Source organism: Macaca fascicularis, chromosome 1, assembly GCF_037993035.2.
Source record: "Macaca fascicularis isolate 582-1 chromosome 1, T2T-MFA8v1.1".
In the NCBI taxonomy this organism is placed as follows: domain Eukaryota; kingdom Metazoa; phylum Chordata; class Mammalia; order Primates; family Cercopithecidae; genus Macaca; species Macaca fascicularis.
Genome location: NC_088375.1, coordinates 34,309,620 through 34,329,585, shown reverse-complemented (window position 1 = coordinate 34,329,585; position 19,966 = coordinate 34,309,620). Strand labels below are relative to the sequence as shown.

General features: G+C 40.1%; 1 protein-coding gene across 2 annotated transcripts in view; it reads right to left on the bottom strand.

Moving 5' to 3' along the window:
* Positions 1 to 19,966, bottom strand: part of PAPPA2 (pappalysin 2) — a 303,262-nt gene that overhangs the window by 68,026 nt on the left and 215,270 nt on the right. For both annotated transcript variants that reach the window (XM_005540072.5, XM_074020862.1), the window contains 3 exons: positions 17,408 to 17,579; positions 13,410 to 13,587; positions 12,013 to 12,226 (listed from right to left, as the gene is read on the bottom strand). In XM_005540072.5, coding sequence (XP_005540129.3) covers positions 12,013 to 12,226; positions 13,410 to 13,587; positions 17,408 to 17,579 — 564 coding nt within the window. The remainder of the gene's footprint in view (positions 1 to 12,012; positions 12,227 to 13,409; positions 13,588 to 17,407; positions 17,580 to 19,966) is intronic.

The following is a 19,966-nucleotide window of genomic DNA, read 5'->3' as shown; positions in this document are numbered from 1 at the left end:
TGGAGAAAATAAAAGAATGATTTGTTGAGTCCCAGAGAATTATCATGTCTTTGCCGATCAAGGGCACCTGGTGTCTCCAGTGGGTACTCCCTCAAGAATAATAACAACAACAGAAAAACAACAACATGTAGAGCACTTAAGTGCTAACTATTGTATAGAAAAATATACATCTATACTATTTTGTCCTCAAACACACTTTGTGTGATAGGGACTATTATTGTTTAGATTCTTGATTCCATCACTCCACATATTAGCCTCCTCAACCATCCCCAGCTCAGTAAATGATACCATCAGCTGCCCTGTTGCTCAAACTTGGAACTTAGAAGCCATCACTGATTCTATTCTTCCTCTCAATCTTACCTTTTTGCTCACCCCATCTGCTTTCTTCTAACCTGTCAACAAGTCCTGCTCCATCTCCCAGGTATTTCTGAAAATTGTCTCTACACTTCAGCATTACCACAAACATTAACACAAGCCACCATCTTTCACTTCCTAACTGAACACTCCACTTCTCCTCTGGATCCCTTCCCAGCCAGTCAGCGAACACCAGTCAGAGGGAACTTTCAAAAAAATAAATTTCCCTGTGTAGAACATTTCCATTGCTTCTGTTAGGAGGAAAAATGAAATCCAAAGTTCTTTCTTCAGTCTACAAGGTCCTGTGTGTTCTGGCCCCAATTTCTCCAACCTTATTCAATGCCACATTCACCTTCCTTAATGCACTTCACCGACACTGGACTTAGAATCCCAAGCACAACCCATGACCTTTCTAGCCACAAGAGTTGATGCCATTCTCTCGAGTCATGATGCTTTTCTTTTTTTTAATCTTCTCCTGACTGGCTCCTTCTCTTTCTTCCTATCTAAGCATAATTCTTACCACCCCAGACCATCCTTATTTTGCCCCTCTAACTTTTTCTTTCTTAATCAAAGCATCTTTTTTTCTTTCATAGGATGCATACCCTGAATTGTTTTGTATATTGGTTTTACTTGCTTATCATCAGCTCCCACCATGGAAAAGAGCTTGGTGAGGGCAAAGCATTATTTGCTATGATATTCCCAGTGCACAGCACAATGCCTGGTACATAATAGCTGTCAATAAATATTGGTTCAATGAATGTATAGATGTTGATTTTATAGATGAGGTAGGATTTAGAAACATAAAATTACTTGCCTGGGGTTATCTAACTGGTTGATGGCACAGCAGAGATGTGCACTATGATGAGTCTCATGCCAATGCCTATATTATAATATGGAAGCACTCATGTTTCCACCAATGGAGCTACAGATAAATTACCTCTCCTCATTAGTGAGTTTGTGCTGAGGATCCCCAAATCCTATCATTTAGAATATCCCTAAAAAGAAGATGTAAGGGAAAGAGGCAATTGCATGATTTCCATTATACGAATTAGAAAACTAAAGCATTAATTTGTTGTGTTTTGTCTGATACATGGTCAGTTTTTGAACTGAAGTTAGAAAGCCTTTTCACTCAGAATACGGTTAAACCTCTTACTACACACAGTGTGGTACCTAAAGTAGCAATATTAGAATCACCAGGGAGCTTGTTAGAAATAAATCTCAGGATCCACTTCAGACTGACTCAACAAGAATGTGCACTTTTAAAAGACCCCCAAATAATTCCTATGCATATTAAAGATTGAGAAATAGTGATCTAGACCAATTTAAAAGACACAGTTCTCTACTTAGCCCCAAACAGAACCATCAGCACTTCCAAAGCCCATGCCAGTTTTCCTCTAACAAATTGCGGGCCTGGTTTCCCAAACAAATTTCCTAAATACAGAGTAAGTGGACTTCAGACATGGTAAGTCTGCAGCCCATCATAGTTATCATGCACTCTCTAATACCAGATCTCCTGGTGTCCTATTCTAGCCCTTTCTACAAGATGAGAAATAGTATCAGCAGGACCATCCAACAAGACATACTGGATTTGGCCTTCTTCTCTGACAAAGAAAAAAAAAAAAAAGCCCCTTACAAAGCTCTCCTCACATGTAAAATAGAGCCTCTCTGAAAAAAATGAGCCACCTGTTAACTCGTAAAAGTGTGTAGACTATTTTACTTCCACCTCCCACCCCTCACTTTTATCTTTGGACTTTCTTCTGCTAATTCTTATGTCTCCAGATTGGCAGGTACAATCATGCCTGGTCCCTAGGTTTGAACACCTAAACCCAAGTTTGGGGCCCCTTCTCCATTTTCCATTGCTGATGTCTTAATCATCTACATCTCCTTTCCTAGTCTCGCTCACTTCAAGTTCAACAACTCCCACTTCATCTCTTTTCATGAGTTTCTTCCATTCTCCATGCAGCCAACAGGTTTTTCTACCAAATATGCCCAGGTTACACCCCAAACTAAAAACAACATTTAATAGGAACCTCTTTCTTTCACCATTCAGTTACTTGTCCATTTACACATTCATTCAACAAAGATTTATTGAGCACCAAGGATATGCCTATTTATTATATTAGGTCTTGCAGTTGTAAAAACAAATATAAATATTATAATAGGGTTGGAATACTGACCTGAGAGAGGCACCAACACTGCCTGCAGGCATGAAGAATATCAGCAAAGGAAGACTTTGAGTGGGTTCACCAGGTAGAGAAGCGGAGGAGGATATGCCAGGCAGAGGGAACAGTGCAGGTGAGAACCCAGAGACTTTAAAAAGTCTTAGCCAAAAGTGTAAATGGAGAAATGGAGGAAATATGCATATTCCCTCTACCTCTCCTTCCCTCCCTCTCTTTTCTACCTCTTGTTGGGGAGGGTCAGGGCAGGGGAAGAGCCTGAGGGAAGTCCACTGGAACAAAATTCTGGCAGAAAAGAGCAATACACTGTATACACTCAACTTCAGGGGACAGGTGATCTCATTTGTAAGAACTCCTTTTGTCATCTTCACAAAGTTTTTAGCACAAGAATTCCTCCAGGTATTGTTATATTTCTGTTCCTGATCAGTCTGACTCACAGACAGGCATGATCAAAAGTGCTCACAGGTATATACACACACTCACACCCTCACTTGGGAAGTAACCACTGCAGGTCACTGTTGTTCCTTGAGAAAGCAATGTTATTTGCATGGTCCCTTATCTGGAAGCCACAGCAATGATAAGACCCTAGTCTGCTAAAGTGTTATCAGAACCTCTAAAAAGGTGTGGTATACCTAAGGACCTGGAATACACACAGGTGGATCCTGCATTGGCCATACTCCTGACATTACATTCCTTGATGTGGGCTGGAAGAAAAAGAGCTGATTACCCTTTTCCTTGCCCTGACTGAAAAGGGAGAATTGGAAGTCACGGTGGCTTCAGCAGGCCTTTAGTGGCTGCACTGGGAGATTCTCATCAGGAAGAACATGTGGCAGAGTGGCTGAAAGCAGGTGCTCTGGAATCAGGAGATGTTAGAGCTCTAGCCTTGGTGCTTAATAAATCTCTAACTTAAAAAAAAAATCACGTAAACTCCATTATTCTCAGTTTTCCTCACTGGAAAATAGGGATAGTCATACATTCTCCACAGGGTCATAAGTAGATTATGTGAGGTAGTATATTTAAAGTATGCAGTTCAATGAATGGCACATGACCACGATCAACAAGCAGCGGAAATTACTAGCCATGCCTGATGATCAGAAGATCTGCTCAGCCACACTCCTCTCTCTCTCTCTGTCTCTGTCTCTGTCTCTGTCCCTCTCTCTCTCTCTCTCTCTCTCTCTCTCTGTGTGTGTGTGTGTGTGTGTGTGTGCGTGTGTGATGAGTATGGAATGTTGACATTCTGCTCATTTTCTCCACCCTACTTAATTCTTCATATTTCTGTCCCACCCAGAATCCCTCAGGAGACAGTTCATGAATCAGTTTGACCTGGCCTGACCCCATCACTAGAGAGCAAAAGCAAAACCACAACCAAAATGTTCACTCAATGGGCTGAAGAAAGTGTGAGCCAGAGACACAGGAGGAGTAGGACAAACGAAGACCAGAAAGAACAGCAGGGGGTGAAGTTATGGGTTGAATAAAGTCCTACTGGTTTATATATAACAATTAAGCTCTTACTCAGGTTTCTAAAAATTTACTCTGATTAATAGAAATTAGTAGTCAATATAAAACTGCAAGTTTTACAATGTGATGCTCTCTAGTTTGGGGTTGAAGTTAACAGGTAAATTTACGAATTCAACAAGGGCTGAGTTTGAAGTGAGAGCATGCATGCCGGTCACCAGGCCCCTTGAAGCCTGCAGTCAAGATCTGGTCTGCAGCTAGGTGTGTATATGAGTGGCCAAGGCCTGGGGCAGAGATTCAATCACTGTGAAGCCAAAAGAGGCTTTAATAAATTAGCCTAAAGCTCACATTATCCTACAATGGCAAGAGATTTGAGGATTCCAAGGATAAATTTTGAATGTATTTACTATAAACACTAATTATAAAGCCAGGGAAGGTCTTATTGGAAAGAAAACACATTTCTATTTCTCACAGTTACATGAGTGTACATAGAGATTAATGTGTGTTCTTTCCTTGAGCAATCATAGATAGAACATGTGTATACACGTGTGTAGGTTTAGCACCTATTCACCTATGTATAGGCACATCGCTATGACACAGAGCTTAACAATTAGGTAGATTACTTTTATAATTTTTTAAAAGCTATGAATCCAGGATACTTAATGAGTTTTATCTTGCCTTATCTGCACTGTTTTCAGTTGATTAACCAAGTCTTTCTTTCCCTTCCTAGGATAGGATAAAGTCAGTTTGAATCTTCCAGAGTTTCAAGCTATGGTTCAAAAAGATCAAGAGCCTAAAAATCTGGGTAATGTCTCCAGGACATGCCCTTGCCCTTCTCCTTCCAGACCAGCCTGACTTTATTTGCTCATCCTAATTTTTTAAATTATGACCAGATCTATCTTGCTGATTACGTGGTTTCTTTTTCTCCCTCTTTCCCCCATTTTCCTTGATCTACTTGAAGCCACTGTAGTACTTGGTCACTTCTTGAGTTGTCAGCAGGATGATATAAAGCAGACAGAGAGTGTACTAATTGGGGGAGAATAGTACATTTTTAAAAATTTAGTAAACTTTCTATTTTGGTGTGTGTTTTCTTTTATAGGCAAGGGAAATGCACTTTTTCCACTGGTAATTGAAGACCTGTACCTCTGACCTCGAATGCCAATTCCAGTCTTCCTGGACTCTGTGCTATTTTGTTTTTTTAAAATTTGTTTTGTTTTGTTTTGTTTTTAGCATAGGAACCAACCACAGATGGGAGACAATGGCCACTGATAAAAATGTAGCTGAGTATACTCCATGTTAAAGAAGAAATTTCCCTATTGCACCAGAAGGATAGCCCAAACGGCAACAGTCATTTTGTAAGAGCCATTAACCTGGTAGAAATTATGATGGTGTTGATGATGATGGTAATGGTAATGATAATGATAATGATAATGATAATGATAATGATGATGGTGATGATCATAAACAGCAGCAGTGTTGATGAACTGAAGCATAATATGACCAAAAATTTCGCTCAGTTCTTTGCATCCATTATCTCATTTATTCCTTACAAAAACCAGTGAGTACACCTATTATTTCTATCCTGTAAATCAGAATAATGATGTTCAGTACAGATCAGTAACTTGCTCAAGGTCAAAAAGCTAATAAATAGTGGAGTTGAGATTCAAATTTAGATCTCAATAATGCCAGACCCTGTATAATTAACCACTAAATGAAGAGATAAATCTTGGACTAAGAAAACCCTTCTTAGCCATTTGACTAAATTACCTTCTTTAGAAGTTTTAGGGATGTGTTTAATTCTAAAACTTAATTCTAGAAATTCTAAAAAAGTTTTCCGAATATTCCAACTTCAAGGGAGAACTAGATCCAGTTTTCTTGGATGTGAATGGATAACAATGAACCAAAACCCATCAAGAAGGAGAGAACAAAACCTTGGCTCCTCATGCAGACCAAAAGTTATTCAGGTATTATTCTAACAGTGCCCTAAGTGCTGTCTACTAAGTCCATGTCTGTGTAACAGTTGTGTTTTAATATATCACTGCTTTTTTTTCTGATGGTAATAAATTGTTATGTATCTACCACTTCTTGCAATGATGTTTTACCAAAGTGTTGGCTCTTCTCATTGTGGAGATAGAAAATAAAATAGAAATGTTTGGGGCTAGAAATCACTCAATTATTTCTGTTTATTTTACGAATGCAGGAAAGGGCTGAGAGAAATGAAGTGATTTTCTGAAACAAAAAGCCTTTGTAGCCAATAGCACAGTTTCTGGAGTCAGAATGGTTTTCATCCTAATTTTACCATTTATTGGCTGAGTGATCATGGGCAGGCTACTTAACCACACTGAGTCTCAGCTTCCTCATCTATAATAGGGGATAATAATAATATATTAAAATATTATAATTACTATATCAAATTATATACTATTATATAATAATATATTTTACTATACTATTATTTTGTTAATGATAAAATGTATTACTGTTATGACAAATTATGGGGTATTGTGAACAAAATACCTAGCATATATAGCACATAGTGACAAATCATCATCACCATAGTCATCCTCATCAATACCCAACAGAACAGAGCCCAGGCTTTAAGCTTTTTAACACTGCCACACCAATCTTTCTATGTGTGTGGAAACGAGTCAAATATACACACCCAGCTCCAGTCCATCTCAGGCTCTCCCCCAAGTTAGGTCAGACAAGGTTTCACTAAAGGCATTCACCAACCAAACATTTGTTAAATAATAAATAGTCAAAATGTGAGGCCTGTTAATTTCAGCCTTGATTTTCATTTGTGTTTATAGAACTTAAACAGATTTACATACTTTGGAAAAGTTGATGCTGTGGGCAACCCTCAGAAAGGATGGATGTTTACAATTACCCAAAAGAAGATCTGACACTACAGCACCCCACAGATGGCATCTTGATGAGTGACTTATAGAAACAAAGATTGTCTAACTAAAGTTGGAAGGTTTGAATCATTTAGAAGTTAAATTAATTATGGGCTCTAATGACGTTAACCTAACCTTCACACATAAAGATAACACATAATGAGAAAAAGGCAACCATGGAAGTGAAAGATAAGGGAGAACATAATATGGTCATAATGATAAAATATAAGTCAATCACACTTACTTTAGCTTCCCAGGAAATCAGGTTAATGAAACAGCAAAGGAATGATTAACAATGATGTGTATGTGGAAGTAAATTGCATAGGAGATAAAAGAAAGGGTCTTAAAGGAGAGTTTGTGCATATTCTACAATGTGACAAGGAAAGAACTCCTGAAACTACATATACTTTACAACCTCCTTGGAGTTACAATTTTGCTTACATTTTCTCTATTACCCTCAAAAATAAAAAAGTCTCAAAGAGACGTGTTAAAATCTATCATGCAAAAGTGCTGCTACAAAAATTTTAAATAGAGAAGCCTTATTCTGGATCTTTCAGGAAAGTCAAAATTTCATAACTGATGTTAATCTAACAGGAACAAAAGTTTGACTAGACCAGTGCTTCTTGACCTTGGCTGTACATGGTAGCAACTTGGGGAACTTTGGAAAATACAGATGTCTGGACCCCACCCCCAGAGATTCTGATGTAATTGGTTTGGGGTGTGACCTGGACATTAGGATTTTTAAAATCTCCCTGGGTGATTCTCATGAGCAGCCAAGTATGAGAAGCATCTTTCTGGTGAGCTTGTTGAGAGGTAATCCTTTTTCTGTTACCGTTAACTTGCAAAGAGTGGCACTAATCAGGCATAAATGTCTGTTGAATAAATAAAATTAAAACTGTCTTTGAAGAATGACCATTCTTTCTATGTCGTTGAGATAATTGCTAGAAAAAAATACTACATATATATGTTTAAAGTTCTCATTCACTCTAAAGCATTTGAAACAGGGATCTCTATTACCTCGTAAGAAAACCTCTCCTCTTCTTCACTATTTTTAGCATCAACTTTCACATCAAAATTCTATCATAAGTTTGCATATAAATGCAATGCTTTTACCCATTTAGAAAGTATTGAATACCTACCAGTAAATAACTAGTCATTGGGCACAAGATGCTAAGCAAAATATTCATGGTCTATTTGCCAATAGAGATGAGTAACCAGATCATTTGTAATCAGTGAGATAAGTGATATCATCAGAGAAATTTGGTGTACAATGGCAGCCTATGAGAGGAGGCCTACAGTCTGGGGAGACCTGGTAAACTTCCTGGACAACGTCACAACTACACTAAAAATAAGAGAGTAAGAGTTAGTCAAGCAAAAGGTTACTGTCAGGGAGAGCTCTGGGAAGAAGGAATTCCATGTCTGAAGGCCCTGACTGCCATGGCTTCCATGAAGATATAAAAGAACTCCAGTATTATTAGAGCCTATGCTAAGAAGGTTGTGTAAGAGCTGAAGGGAAGTGGTCTGCAGGGAAGATAGTGAGCAATGAGGCTGGAGAAGTAAGCAAGGCCCTGCTAGATTGTGCAGGCACTGAAACTATCTTAATATTCAACTTTTTGCCCTTAAATAAAGTGGCAGGTAGGCTGGTCATTCATTTTCATGTGGGGAAATAACAAAACTGGATTTGAGGTTTTTGAAGGCCATTTTTGCTGCAAAGTGGTGAATATATTGAAGGGAAAAGGACTGGAGACAGAAAGATCAGTTCAGAGGTGAGAAATTATAATAGTCTATTATAGAGACTCGACAGCAGGGATGGAGAGAAACAAGCATATCTGAGTCAGTAAGATAATGACAGAGTTGATAACTGATTTGAGAGAAGGTAAAGGGCACTGAAGAGTCTCAGGTGATGTGCACACACCCGGTTCAACCAGCTTCACAGAACACAGAAAGACATGCATGTTTGAAAGGAATTATAATAGGCTCTGTTTTGCATAGGTAAGAGTTCAAGATGTAGACAGGATATCTAAGCGGCAACATCCATAGACAGTTGGTCTTATGGGCCTTATGGCCCTTAAGGGAAGATACTATATTGGCAGGTATGAATTTAGGAACCATCAGCATGCAGATGGTAACTGAGGCTACAGGGTAAATGAGCATCATGCCTGACAAGTTGGAAAAGAGAACTCAGAAAAACATCAACTTTAAAGAAATGGGCAGAGGACTAAAAGCAGAAAAGGAAATCAAGGGTGGACAGACAGGAAGAAGGAACATGAATCAGGGAGCAAGATGGAAGAGAATCAAGGAAGAAGAGTTTCAAGAAGGAAGGTGTGGCCAACAACTCTATAACAAAGATCCTGACTCCATTTTTTGAGGTTGGACTGCCCAGGTCTTATTTATGTGTCTGTCTTTATTCCTAACCCAGAGACTGGCACAGAGCATGCAGGGGATGAATATGTCATCTGTGACATCCCTGGGTAGAATGAGACAAAGCTGGAACAGGGATATCAGAGGAAGTCAAATCCAGCACTTATAATTCTTTTGTCTTGAAACCATGGACTTGAGAAGCAGCAGGAGGGGAATGTATTTGGCTGATATTTTAGTAATTGTTTTCTTCTTTTACAAAAAGATGAACAAAAAGTAATATCTGGCATAGCATATATTTTGAACTTCAAAGTTTGTAAAATGCTTTCACGACATTGCCCGACATTCAGCCTCAAAACAACATTGTTGGATATAAATAGTTACTACTTCCCACATTATAGATGCAAAAACTGAGATACATGGACGTTGAGTATTTTGCTCAGGGTCATGCAAACAAGTTGCAAATATAACCCTCAAAAAATTTTTTTTACTACACTGTACAGTAGCATAAAATTATCATGTGCCCATTCTCTCTGGATTGATTTCCCTTCTGCTTTTCTCAATTTCTTCTCTTTGTGCTTGCATGTCCTAGAAAGAAGTTGAGGGCCTTGTTTGTACAATGCTGGGCTTTTTCCACATGCAAGGTACAAGGCTGACATAGTTCACTGAGTAAACATGAGCAGCAAGTGGCAGTGATTTATGCTAGACTTGCAAACTTCTGATTACCAATCCGCCACCTGCTATGTAAACAGGTGTAAACTAAGATTTAATCAGCTTACATAACACAGTAAATAATTTAATCTTTCCTCAGCATGGTGCTTGTGAATGTCAACGTTTAAGCCCAAACTGATGCTGACATTGTGATGCAAGCATCTACTTTCTCAGTCAGAAAAGCTGTGTCCAAAAATGTCCCTCAAACCCAGAACTCCACCCAGAGTTCTGGGTGGAGGCCTCGTTTTTTCCCAACATAAAGCTGAGACATGGCCCAGAAAACTGGTGATGATCTTGCTGTCTTTAATTCCTCCCAGTCCTGAGACATTTCTCTGGCCCCTGGTCATTTATTCTTCATGGTACTATTCTGCAGATATCTGAGGTGGCTGCTGGTGTGTGAAAAAAGAGGCAAAACTAGAGAGAAAAAAAGCAAGAAAACAGCAGCCTTCAGGGTAATTGTAGTAACGTTTTCACTTGAAGATTACCTGGGTACTCACTGCCTATGCAAATTGCCTCTAGATGCTATGAAAATCACATGCAAATATGCTCTTGGTTGTCAAAAACTGTTTACTGCATCTGCTAGAGACCACTGAACCAGGGAGTGTTGCCTCCTATGAATTTTTCATCAGTATTGTTTATGTTCTAATCAGCCTGGCCCTTCCCTCTGGTGGAAAGGGCAGGGTATGGGCTTGCTCTTCCCCTCCCACTTATGAGCATGGGCCTTTTCTAGAGTGGAAGGCCCTGGGAGAAGCCATTGCTCTATTGGCCAAATGTTAACATGGTTGAGAGATCAACTAGAGAAAGGGTAAATGGGAGTCAGATAGCTTCCTGATTTTTTTTCTGTCCCTTTAGACCATCCTAGCTTACAAGCAAAGGTTGTATGCCCCGGCACCACTGGTAATACCATGGCTAGGATTTTGTTATTTCAAAAACAAAATCTTAAAAGAATACATATTGACAGGCTTTGAACTAATGTAGCTAGGTAAGTGCTAGGTAAGAAACAGATTTGGTTTCTCCTGTAGCTTCATAATTTATGGTAGAGAAAGAATAGCTACTATTTCCTAAATGCAAGGAGTTTCTTTCCCTGAAAGTTTTTTGTTCACTCATAAAAAGTTTCTTTTTCTGAAACAATTTATTGAGTAATTGGCACAAGCCAGGCACTGGGCTGGATATTGAGTTAACCTTGAGTTGGATATTGAGTTGAAGGTTGAATTATCTTTCAACTCAATACTGATGAAAGCATTATTCTAAACTTAAAAGGATAAGAAGGAGACCTAGAAGAAAGGAAGGAGACCAAGACCCAAGGAGTTAAGTAACTTGCCTGAGGTTACTCAGCTGATAAAGGGGAGATGAGGATTTGAACCCCAAGATGACTCTAGTGGAAGCCCTTCCTCTTAAATTACATTATAAAGTTTTTGTTCTTTCAGATCCCCCACGACATTGGAAGAAAAGTGTTTCTGGCCACAGGTCTAGGAGTGCACATACTTAAAATTCAGGAAGGAGAAAGCAGAAAGACATAATAACAATATTAATAGCCAGTTGAGTTTTATATTTTTAAAGTAAATATACTGAATTTTATGTTTTATTCATATCATTCATTTAGTTCCTACATCAGCCCTAACTGGTAGATATTTTTTTTTTGTTATCATCATCCCCTTTTTATAGAAAGAAAATTGAGGCAGAGAAAGGAATTTTCCCAATATCCACAGCTCATAAGGGTCTGCACTGGGGACCAGGCCAGGCCTGCAGTTGTAAACTGGACTGACGAGTATAGGCCGACACAGAGTTGGATTCAGGTGACACATACAACACTTGGGATGCTGCTAACTCCTACTTTCAGGGAAAGCGATCATTAGGGCAGAAATTATTTTAAAAAGTACCCAAGTGAGACTGTGGGATCTTCTATGGGACAGAATACATTTACAGAAAGCACAGCAGGTCACCTACCTGTCGTGATTGGAGAATATAGTCCTGCAGGTAAAGAGAGATCGTACAGAAAAACAAACATAACAAGCAGCGAGGTAGGTAGAACTCCAAAGACCAGGAACAATTCAACTTACTTCCTGACTTTACCCTCTGCACTTTCTGCCACATAGTACCCTGGTTTGCATTCATATTTGCAGATGGTGCCCACGTCATGGTTGTCCTGGAGGCAGTGAGGCAGGAGCAAGTTGGCATTCAGAATAACAGGGGGAGCATCACACTCCAACTTGCAGTAGACTTCAGGGAGAGACCAGAGACCATCTTCAAGACATGTCAGCCATGGGCTCAGTCCTGACTCCAAGAGAGAGAAGCACAAGATGCTTAGAACAGAGAGCCCAGAAAGATAATCATAGCAGATGAAATAAAAACCTCTCAACTTACTGGTGTCTTTCAAAAGTCACATTATTCTTTCTTGAGTAGCATCTCAAAAATCCCATGTCAAATGTTTGTCCTACATCTTTTTACTTATAGAGCATCCAGTGTGATGCTCTTACATAAAACAGAGGTCAGATAAATATTTCTTGACCCAAATGAAAGAAGGGCTACCAACTAAATCATTACTTCTTTTCCTACCTACAAATAATAAAAAATATAGCAGTGATGGTGTCATGGAAAGCATTAAAATAATAATAGATGACACTTTTATAGTGCTTATTATATGCCAGGCACTGTTCTAAGCATTTTACATGTATTAACTTGTGTAAACTTCAAACCTCAAACAACCCTATGAAATAGATCCTATTATTATCCCCTATTATGCAGATGAGGAAATTGGGGATTGGTAACTTGCCCGAATTAGTAAGGGGCAGAATCAGGGTTTGAACAGAGGCACTTTGGATGCAGAGTTCTGTATTTAAACACTATACTATATGCCTTAGTACGATTCATGGTTTCTCCAAATGCAATCCATGAACTACTCACCATAGCATCATTATCTCACCCCAGACTCACTAAGCAAGAATCTCTTGGAAAAGGTTCAGGAATCTGCAATTATAGCAAGCCTCCTGAGTCATTATTAAGCACACCAAAGTCTGAGAAGCCATCAGTTAGAGCAGGCTCTACCCAATCTTTATCTCTAACCAGCACTAAAGCCAGGGACAAAGTCACACATTACTCAAGGGATGGTTGTTAAATATTAAATTTTAAAATGTACACAATAGGCTGTATCTTGATTATGAATATTATCAGGACAACCATTCTAGTAGGCTTGCCTCTGGGGTACACATCATCAAATAAAAATAGAGGAAAGTCTAAGATTCCTTCATTCATGAGAACCTGAGCCAGTGCATCCTTTCAAGTAGTTGGGGACAAAGAGTGGTGTTGCCCTTTGGGACTTTTCTGGAGTTATCAGAAGATGGTGACACAGTGGAGCAAATGGGAAAGGTGTTGGCGTGATGAAAAGAGTCCCAAACTACCCTCAAGAGCGAGGGATGGAAGAGAACTTGCATACAGTTCCTGGTTGACCAGACAATACCTTGCAGCTTGGCTGGTGGGACACAAGAGATTGAGCAGCGTTTCAGAAAGTTGGTTCCCTCTGAGCAGGAGAAGTTTGCATAGTTCACCAAAGACAGGTCGGGAACACCACAGTCCACGGGAAGGCAGCTCACATTCTGGTCCCAGTGCCCAGAAGAACATGTGAGCAGAATTTCCTTCTAGAAACAGAGAAATTGCTTCTGTCAAAGTCACAATAAAAGGCTTATGAGAGTAGTTTCCAGGCTTTAGAAGAGTCTTGGTGATTATCTGTCTAAACATTTAAAACAGGACAAATTATTTTGCCTTTCTCCCTCTTCAGGCCTCATTGTTTTAATATACATTCTTACAATACTCAGTATGATGCTGATAAAAGAAGGCTGCTAGTGCTAGAGAATCATGACATGGCAAGACTCCTTCAGGCCATCTCTGTTGTCTGTTTTCCAGTTGCTCCTCCAGACCTGTTCTCAACTCTTCTCCACCCTGCTCTGGTCCAGAGAAACTGACCCCAGTGGATTTCATGCCTCTGACTTGTACTTGCATTCAGATCCAGGACACAGTGTCAGGAGCCTGGAGAGGGAGAGGGGAAGAGGGAGGCCAGGGTGCTGATTCTCCCCACTCTCTCCCAAGGGTCACTGCAGATTGACTATATCTTCTGGAAGCCTGCTCCACATAGTTTCTGCTCCTTCTTCCTGTGATTCTGCACTCCTAAGGTAAACCTTTCAGGCCTAGGGGTGATAACTGAGCCCTTTCACCTGGGATACTGCACCATCTCCTTGTGATTTTCCTATATCCTGCCTACACATTTATGAGTGGTCCCTTGATTAAATTCTCTCAAATTGCCCACTTTTGAGTATGTCATCTGTCTCCTGCTGGCACTCTTATTAATAAGCCAACTGATAATGCTACTGAAAATAATTACCTCCACTGGGAATGGTGCTGAGAGTTAATGCATACAAGGCATCTTCCAAACCTTGTAGTTAAATGTGAGAGATTCTAGCCATTTCCTAGGGCCTGCCATTTCAGTAAGGCAGCCCTAGAGCACACTGCTACTAATTCAATGAAGACATATTTATTGAGCACCTAGAAAGGCCAGGTCCTGTCCTAAACAAGATATCTTCCAGGAACTAAAAATCGACCAGGCAAGCAAATCTCATGTTGAAACAATTATTCAAAAACATGTGAAGGAGGAAGAATAGAAAGGAGAAAAAGAGGTAGGAAGGCAGAAAAGAAAGTAAAGAAGGAAATGTTAAGAGCTACATTTTTGTTTGTTATATCCTATCCCCTTCTGTAATGGTTAGAAAGAATGCCATATAAAGACTGCAAACCATAAAACAGAAGTAGAAAACTGAGATCAAGAAGAAAGAAAACATAAATATGCAACAATAAAGCCATATTGTATAATGCATGCTCCTGTATGATGGTACAACAGGAGCTGGAGGAGGAACTGCCATCCTCAGCCAGGGAGGACAGCATGTAGAAGCTCCACAGAAGAGGTAATACAGGATTGGCCTTTGAAAAATGATCAGGACTTCCCAGCAGTACACGGGGAGGTGGGAGAAGAAGGTGTCTAGGGTGGGGGGAATGTAACAAGCTAGGACCTGGAGACCTAGAAGCTTATCACTTGTTTGAAAAACGCACAGCCAACATTCTAGCTACTGGATTATCAAAGGTCAAAGGCAGAAAGGGGAGTTTCTATGGCTGAGTCAACCATCCTGCCAAGAAATCACAGTGGCACCAAAGCCACAGGTAAAATGACTGCTTAAGGCACCTGTCACCCCCGACACCAACTCCTGGCTAGCTGCTCCTTCCTGGTTCCCAATGTTTCCCTGTTGCTTGCCAGAAGGACCCAATTCAAAGCCAGACACATTTTTCTGTTTAGTTTCGGTTCTTGTGTCAACAAAAAGCATTATTCCCACTGTCTTGTGATCACGAGCAGGAATTGTATAATTTCCTTCATGGGGCCAGCCTCAGGTGACAGCACGTTTGGTCAGCTGGAGAGTGCCGTTGCTGACTGCGCCAAGTGGTTGGCAAACGGCGAGCTCCCACCCTTCTCCCAGCCCAGATGCTGCCCCTCACTCACTTAACACAGCATGCAAGTCTGGCTCTAACTACAACGAGCCACTATCACTTAAAGAATGCCTCTCCAGACTGGGGGCAGTGGCTGACATCTGTAATCCCAGCACTTTGGGAGGGCGAGGTGGGCAGATCACAAGGTCGGCAGATGGAGACCATTCTGGCTAACACAGAATGAAACCAAATACAAAAATTAGCCGGGCATGGTGGCATTCACCTATAGTCCCAGCTACTCAGGAGGCTGAGGCAGGAGAATCACTTGAACCCGGGAGGTGGAGATTGGGAGGTTGCAGTGAGCTGAGATAGTGCCACTGCACTGCAGCCTGGGCAACTGGGTGACAGAGCAAGACTCTGTCTCAAAACAAACAAACAAGCAAACAAAGAATGTCTCTCAAAATCTGCATATATTGCGTATATTGCCTAGTGCTTCTCCTGTCTCTGTTAGGTATTGTCCATTTTGTTTTGAATTTGCTTCTAATTTTAATGCATCAAACATGTTGTCTTTTCTTCTCTCCCCTTCTTCACCTATCACATGAGTAGATTCAGTCCCTGCATTTTTTTCCAGTCTTTTTATTTCTTTTCTGGAGTGGACTTTCCTTTGCCTGAGTTGAGATGGGTGAACAACAGGTAATAAGGGCTCTGCCATCCTGACTAAAGCATCACAGACCAAGAAGTTGGTGCCTCAAGGTATATTAAACCTGTTTCTCTCTAGGCAGAAACTAAGCCAGCTGAAGCCAAAGTGCATACCTTTAAATCCTGACATCTCTAAGCAAGTGAAATTCTCCCACAGGTTCCCAATCTGTTAAGCAATCAATTGGCACAAAATAAAAAAAAAAAAAATCAACTCTTGTAAGTCACTGATGTCTAGTTAACAGTTGTGTGTCCACTCTTTCTTTATGAGACCACACCTTTCTGGTTTTTTTTCCTCAAGCACCATCATCTCTTCCCTAGGGCATCCTTCTTCTATCTTATAATATGGTCATGTTTTCTAATGGCTGATATCATGTTTAAAATTTCTCTGTAGGGAATTGAACTCTCTAAAGGAAAGATGGAAAACAGAATTCTTAGTTGAGAATACATGATCATGCTCATAATACTGACAACGGTTAGGGTGCTATGTACCTATCATTTTGCTAAAAGCATTTACATTATTTCCAGTCATTATCATAACTCAATCAGATAAGCACTCTGTTCTAATCATTTTAAAATGTGAAAACAAGCTTAAAGAGATTAATTTGTTTTGCTTATTTTTTAATCCAAAGTTACACATCTTATATACAGTGGAGCCAAAATTTAATTCTGATCTGTCTCCTGAGCCATCCTGTTAATCTACATATTCTACTACCTCCAGACCAGCTTGAAATTCTGAAAATGGTGCTGTAGAAATTTGAAATGAAGCTTGTAGAAATTTGGAAAATTTGGCCAGAGTTAGAATCATGACAGAATCTCTGCCTCAGTAACAGCTTTAATGCTTCTGGGGAGAAAATCAGATTCTATTTCTTCAGTCTTTTTGTTGGAGGGTTGTTGCGGGGTGGGTGGACAGTGTGAACCACAGACATGCTGACTACAACCGATCTTTCCTGAAAATTACAGACAAGTCTGAACTTTGGCATTCTCATCTTAAAGGTAAAAGGAGGGAAAATAATTTCTGATAGAAAGACAAACAAGGGAGAAGAACAGAATAAGCACTCCCATTTACTGCCCACCTTAGGAGAAATTTAAAACCCACTTAATCAGCACTGTACATACTTTTATATACCTTGCATTTCTATTAAGCCATCCTTCTTTCTGCTTGTTAGAGCCCCCATGTTTTCCTTTCAAATGGCTTAAAAACATCTGCTCTTTCCCTGTGGAGCCAGAGAGAAGAGTGTGAATACCCCCCCTTCCCAGGAACTTGGTCCTGGTGATCATGATCTTTCCACTCACCTGCATGGGCCTGATGTACTGCCCACCACTGGCCTGAAGGGCAAATCCCCTTTGACAAGTGATAGCACACTTCATGAGACCTGGGCCTATAGAGGTACAGTTCACCACATCGGCGTGATCAAGCAGCAATGACGGACAGCTGTCCTGCTTCCCACAGGGCTGATGCACACAGCTGGGATGAGAGAAACAGAAGCATCTTAGGACTCATTGAGAACCAGTAAGGAGCAGCGATGACTTTGCAGCTCCGTCTGGGAGGGCTCCTAAACCAGAGAGAACAATTTTCTCCAAAACCGATATTTAACTCATCCCCTTTTTGCTCTACTATCCAACACCACGCAGCAAATAATAAACATAAAAACTAACAGCTAACAAGTAACAGTTAGCTGAATTTCTATGGTTTTTTCTTCCAGAAGGATCAAATGGTGATGAAATGAGGTGGAGAACATATTCCAAGAGCTCTGCATGGTTCAGAAATGAACAGATCATGGGATGACACTCAAAATATTTAACAACCAGTACTGCTGGGTCCCAAGCAATTAGAACAAATCCAGAACAAAGCTCAGGAGTGAAATCGGAAGGCCCCTAGTTATGTCAGGCATCAGTCTTTCAAATGTTTGATCACAAGGTGACACAGAAGGCCACGCCTGAAGGGCCTAGGTTTCTGAGATGACAGAAAGGCAACACCAATTTACCGATTGGTATGGAAATATTTTGACAACTGCTAAAGCCATAGCAGTACATACCACTGAAGAGTAGCACAGACTCAGCAGAAATGGAACCGGTTACTGGAAGAGGAAACTCACACATCTTGAATCCATGTCCCATGCTTAACTTATGCTAGATGCTTCCACAGACATCCTCTCAGCAGAGAACTGCTATCTTGGATTGCCAGGGCCAATCTAGACTCAGCCTGGACCATAACAGCAGCAAGAATACACTGGAGCAAAATGAGTGTCACCCTCTTGCCATGGCAGAACCATGGAGGTTAATAATAAGGGCATTAGCCTCAGGCTCTCTGGAACTGAATCCTGGACCCATCATTTACCACCTGTTTGATTTGGAGTGAGTTATTCATTCCCAAGTGTTTCAGCTTCTTCCCCTATAAGATGGGGATAATTATGGCAACCTCACAGAGTTGTTATTCCTCTACTGCTTCACTGCAGAAGGCCTCAGTGGTCTGTTTGCTGTTAGTCACCCCATTTCTTTGTTCTCCCATTTCAGTACCTTTGCTCAATTTGTTGAGATTTCTACAAGGCCTTCTGCTATGGTTTGGATATGGTTTGTTCCAAAAAACTCATGGTGAAATTTGATTCCCAATGTGGCAGTATTGGTAGGTGGGGCCTAGTGGAAGGTATTTGGGTCATGAGGGCAGATCCCTCATGAATAGCTTAGTGTTGTTTTCATGGTGGTGACTGAATTAGTTCTCACTGGAATAGGTTAGTTCCCATGAGAGCAGATTGTTATAAAGTCAGGGTGCCTCTCAAATTTTGCACCTTTGCATGTGTTTGCTTCTGCTATGTATGACACAACAAGAAAGCTGAGCAGATGCCAGCGTCATGCTTCTTGCACTTCCAAGACTATAGAACTATGAGCTAAATGAATCTCTTTTCTTTAAAAATTTCCCACAATCAGGCATTTGGTTATAGCAACACAAAATGAGCTAAGACACCCTCCTTCTCAGAGTCCCTTCAGATGCCCTCTTCCTTTGAACTTCCCAGTGAGTAAAATGCTCACTTCTAGCATTTCTTTTGCTTTATGTTGTATTATAGTCATGTATGCATTTTCTCATTCTTTAATCAGTGAATTAACTTATTTATCCTTTTATTCACAAGGTAATTAGTATATGAGTGTCTCCTAAATGCTCAATGTTCCAACCAGATTATGGACATTTTGAAGAGGAAAACTGGCTCTTACCCACTTCACATTAAATACATGACTTGCTGTAATCGACACAATAAAAATTTGCCAAATTAAGATTGTTCATGTTATAGACAGCAAAGTCAGTCCTTGGCTATCAAAATGAGAAATTTGTTAAATGTTATAATGACAAATAGGGATCTGAAATATGAAAATATCATTAAACACTGATTCAACCATCTTTCTCCACTCATTCATTAATAAGCATTTACTGAGCACTTTCTGTTGGGAAGGCATTGATCTGAGTACCAGTGGTATAAGAACCATACTCTTAGGGAATACATAGTCTAGTATGGAAGACTAACAAGATATTTTCTTGCTCTTGATGTTGTTGTCCCTGGTGCTAATTATTAGCCCAAAAGATATGACTACTATGAATCTTGTCATCAGTAGTGTGCTCTGTTTCCCCCTGAATTGTGTTAGTGGTCAAATCAAAGATCTATCAAAGATCTGGGCAATGATATGAGAAAGTAGAATAAACATCATTGAATATGCACCTACTACCTTGAAATAATTGAGTCTTGACTTAAAAAGCACTAGCCCCAAAAGGATGGATTCAAATTAAACATGCTAAAGTTGTTGACCCTGCTCTTATGGCCTTGGGATTTAAATTATATGCCAACGATACTCTCATTTCTTTTC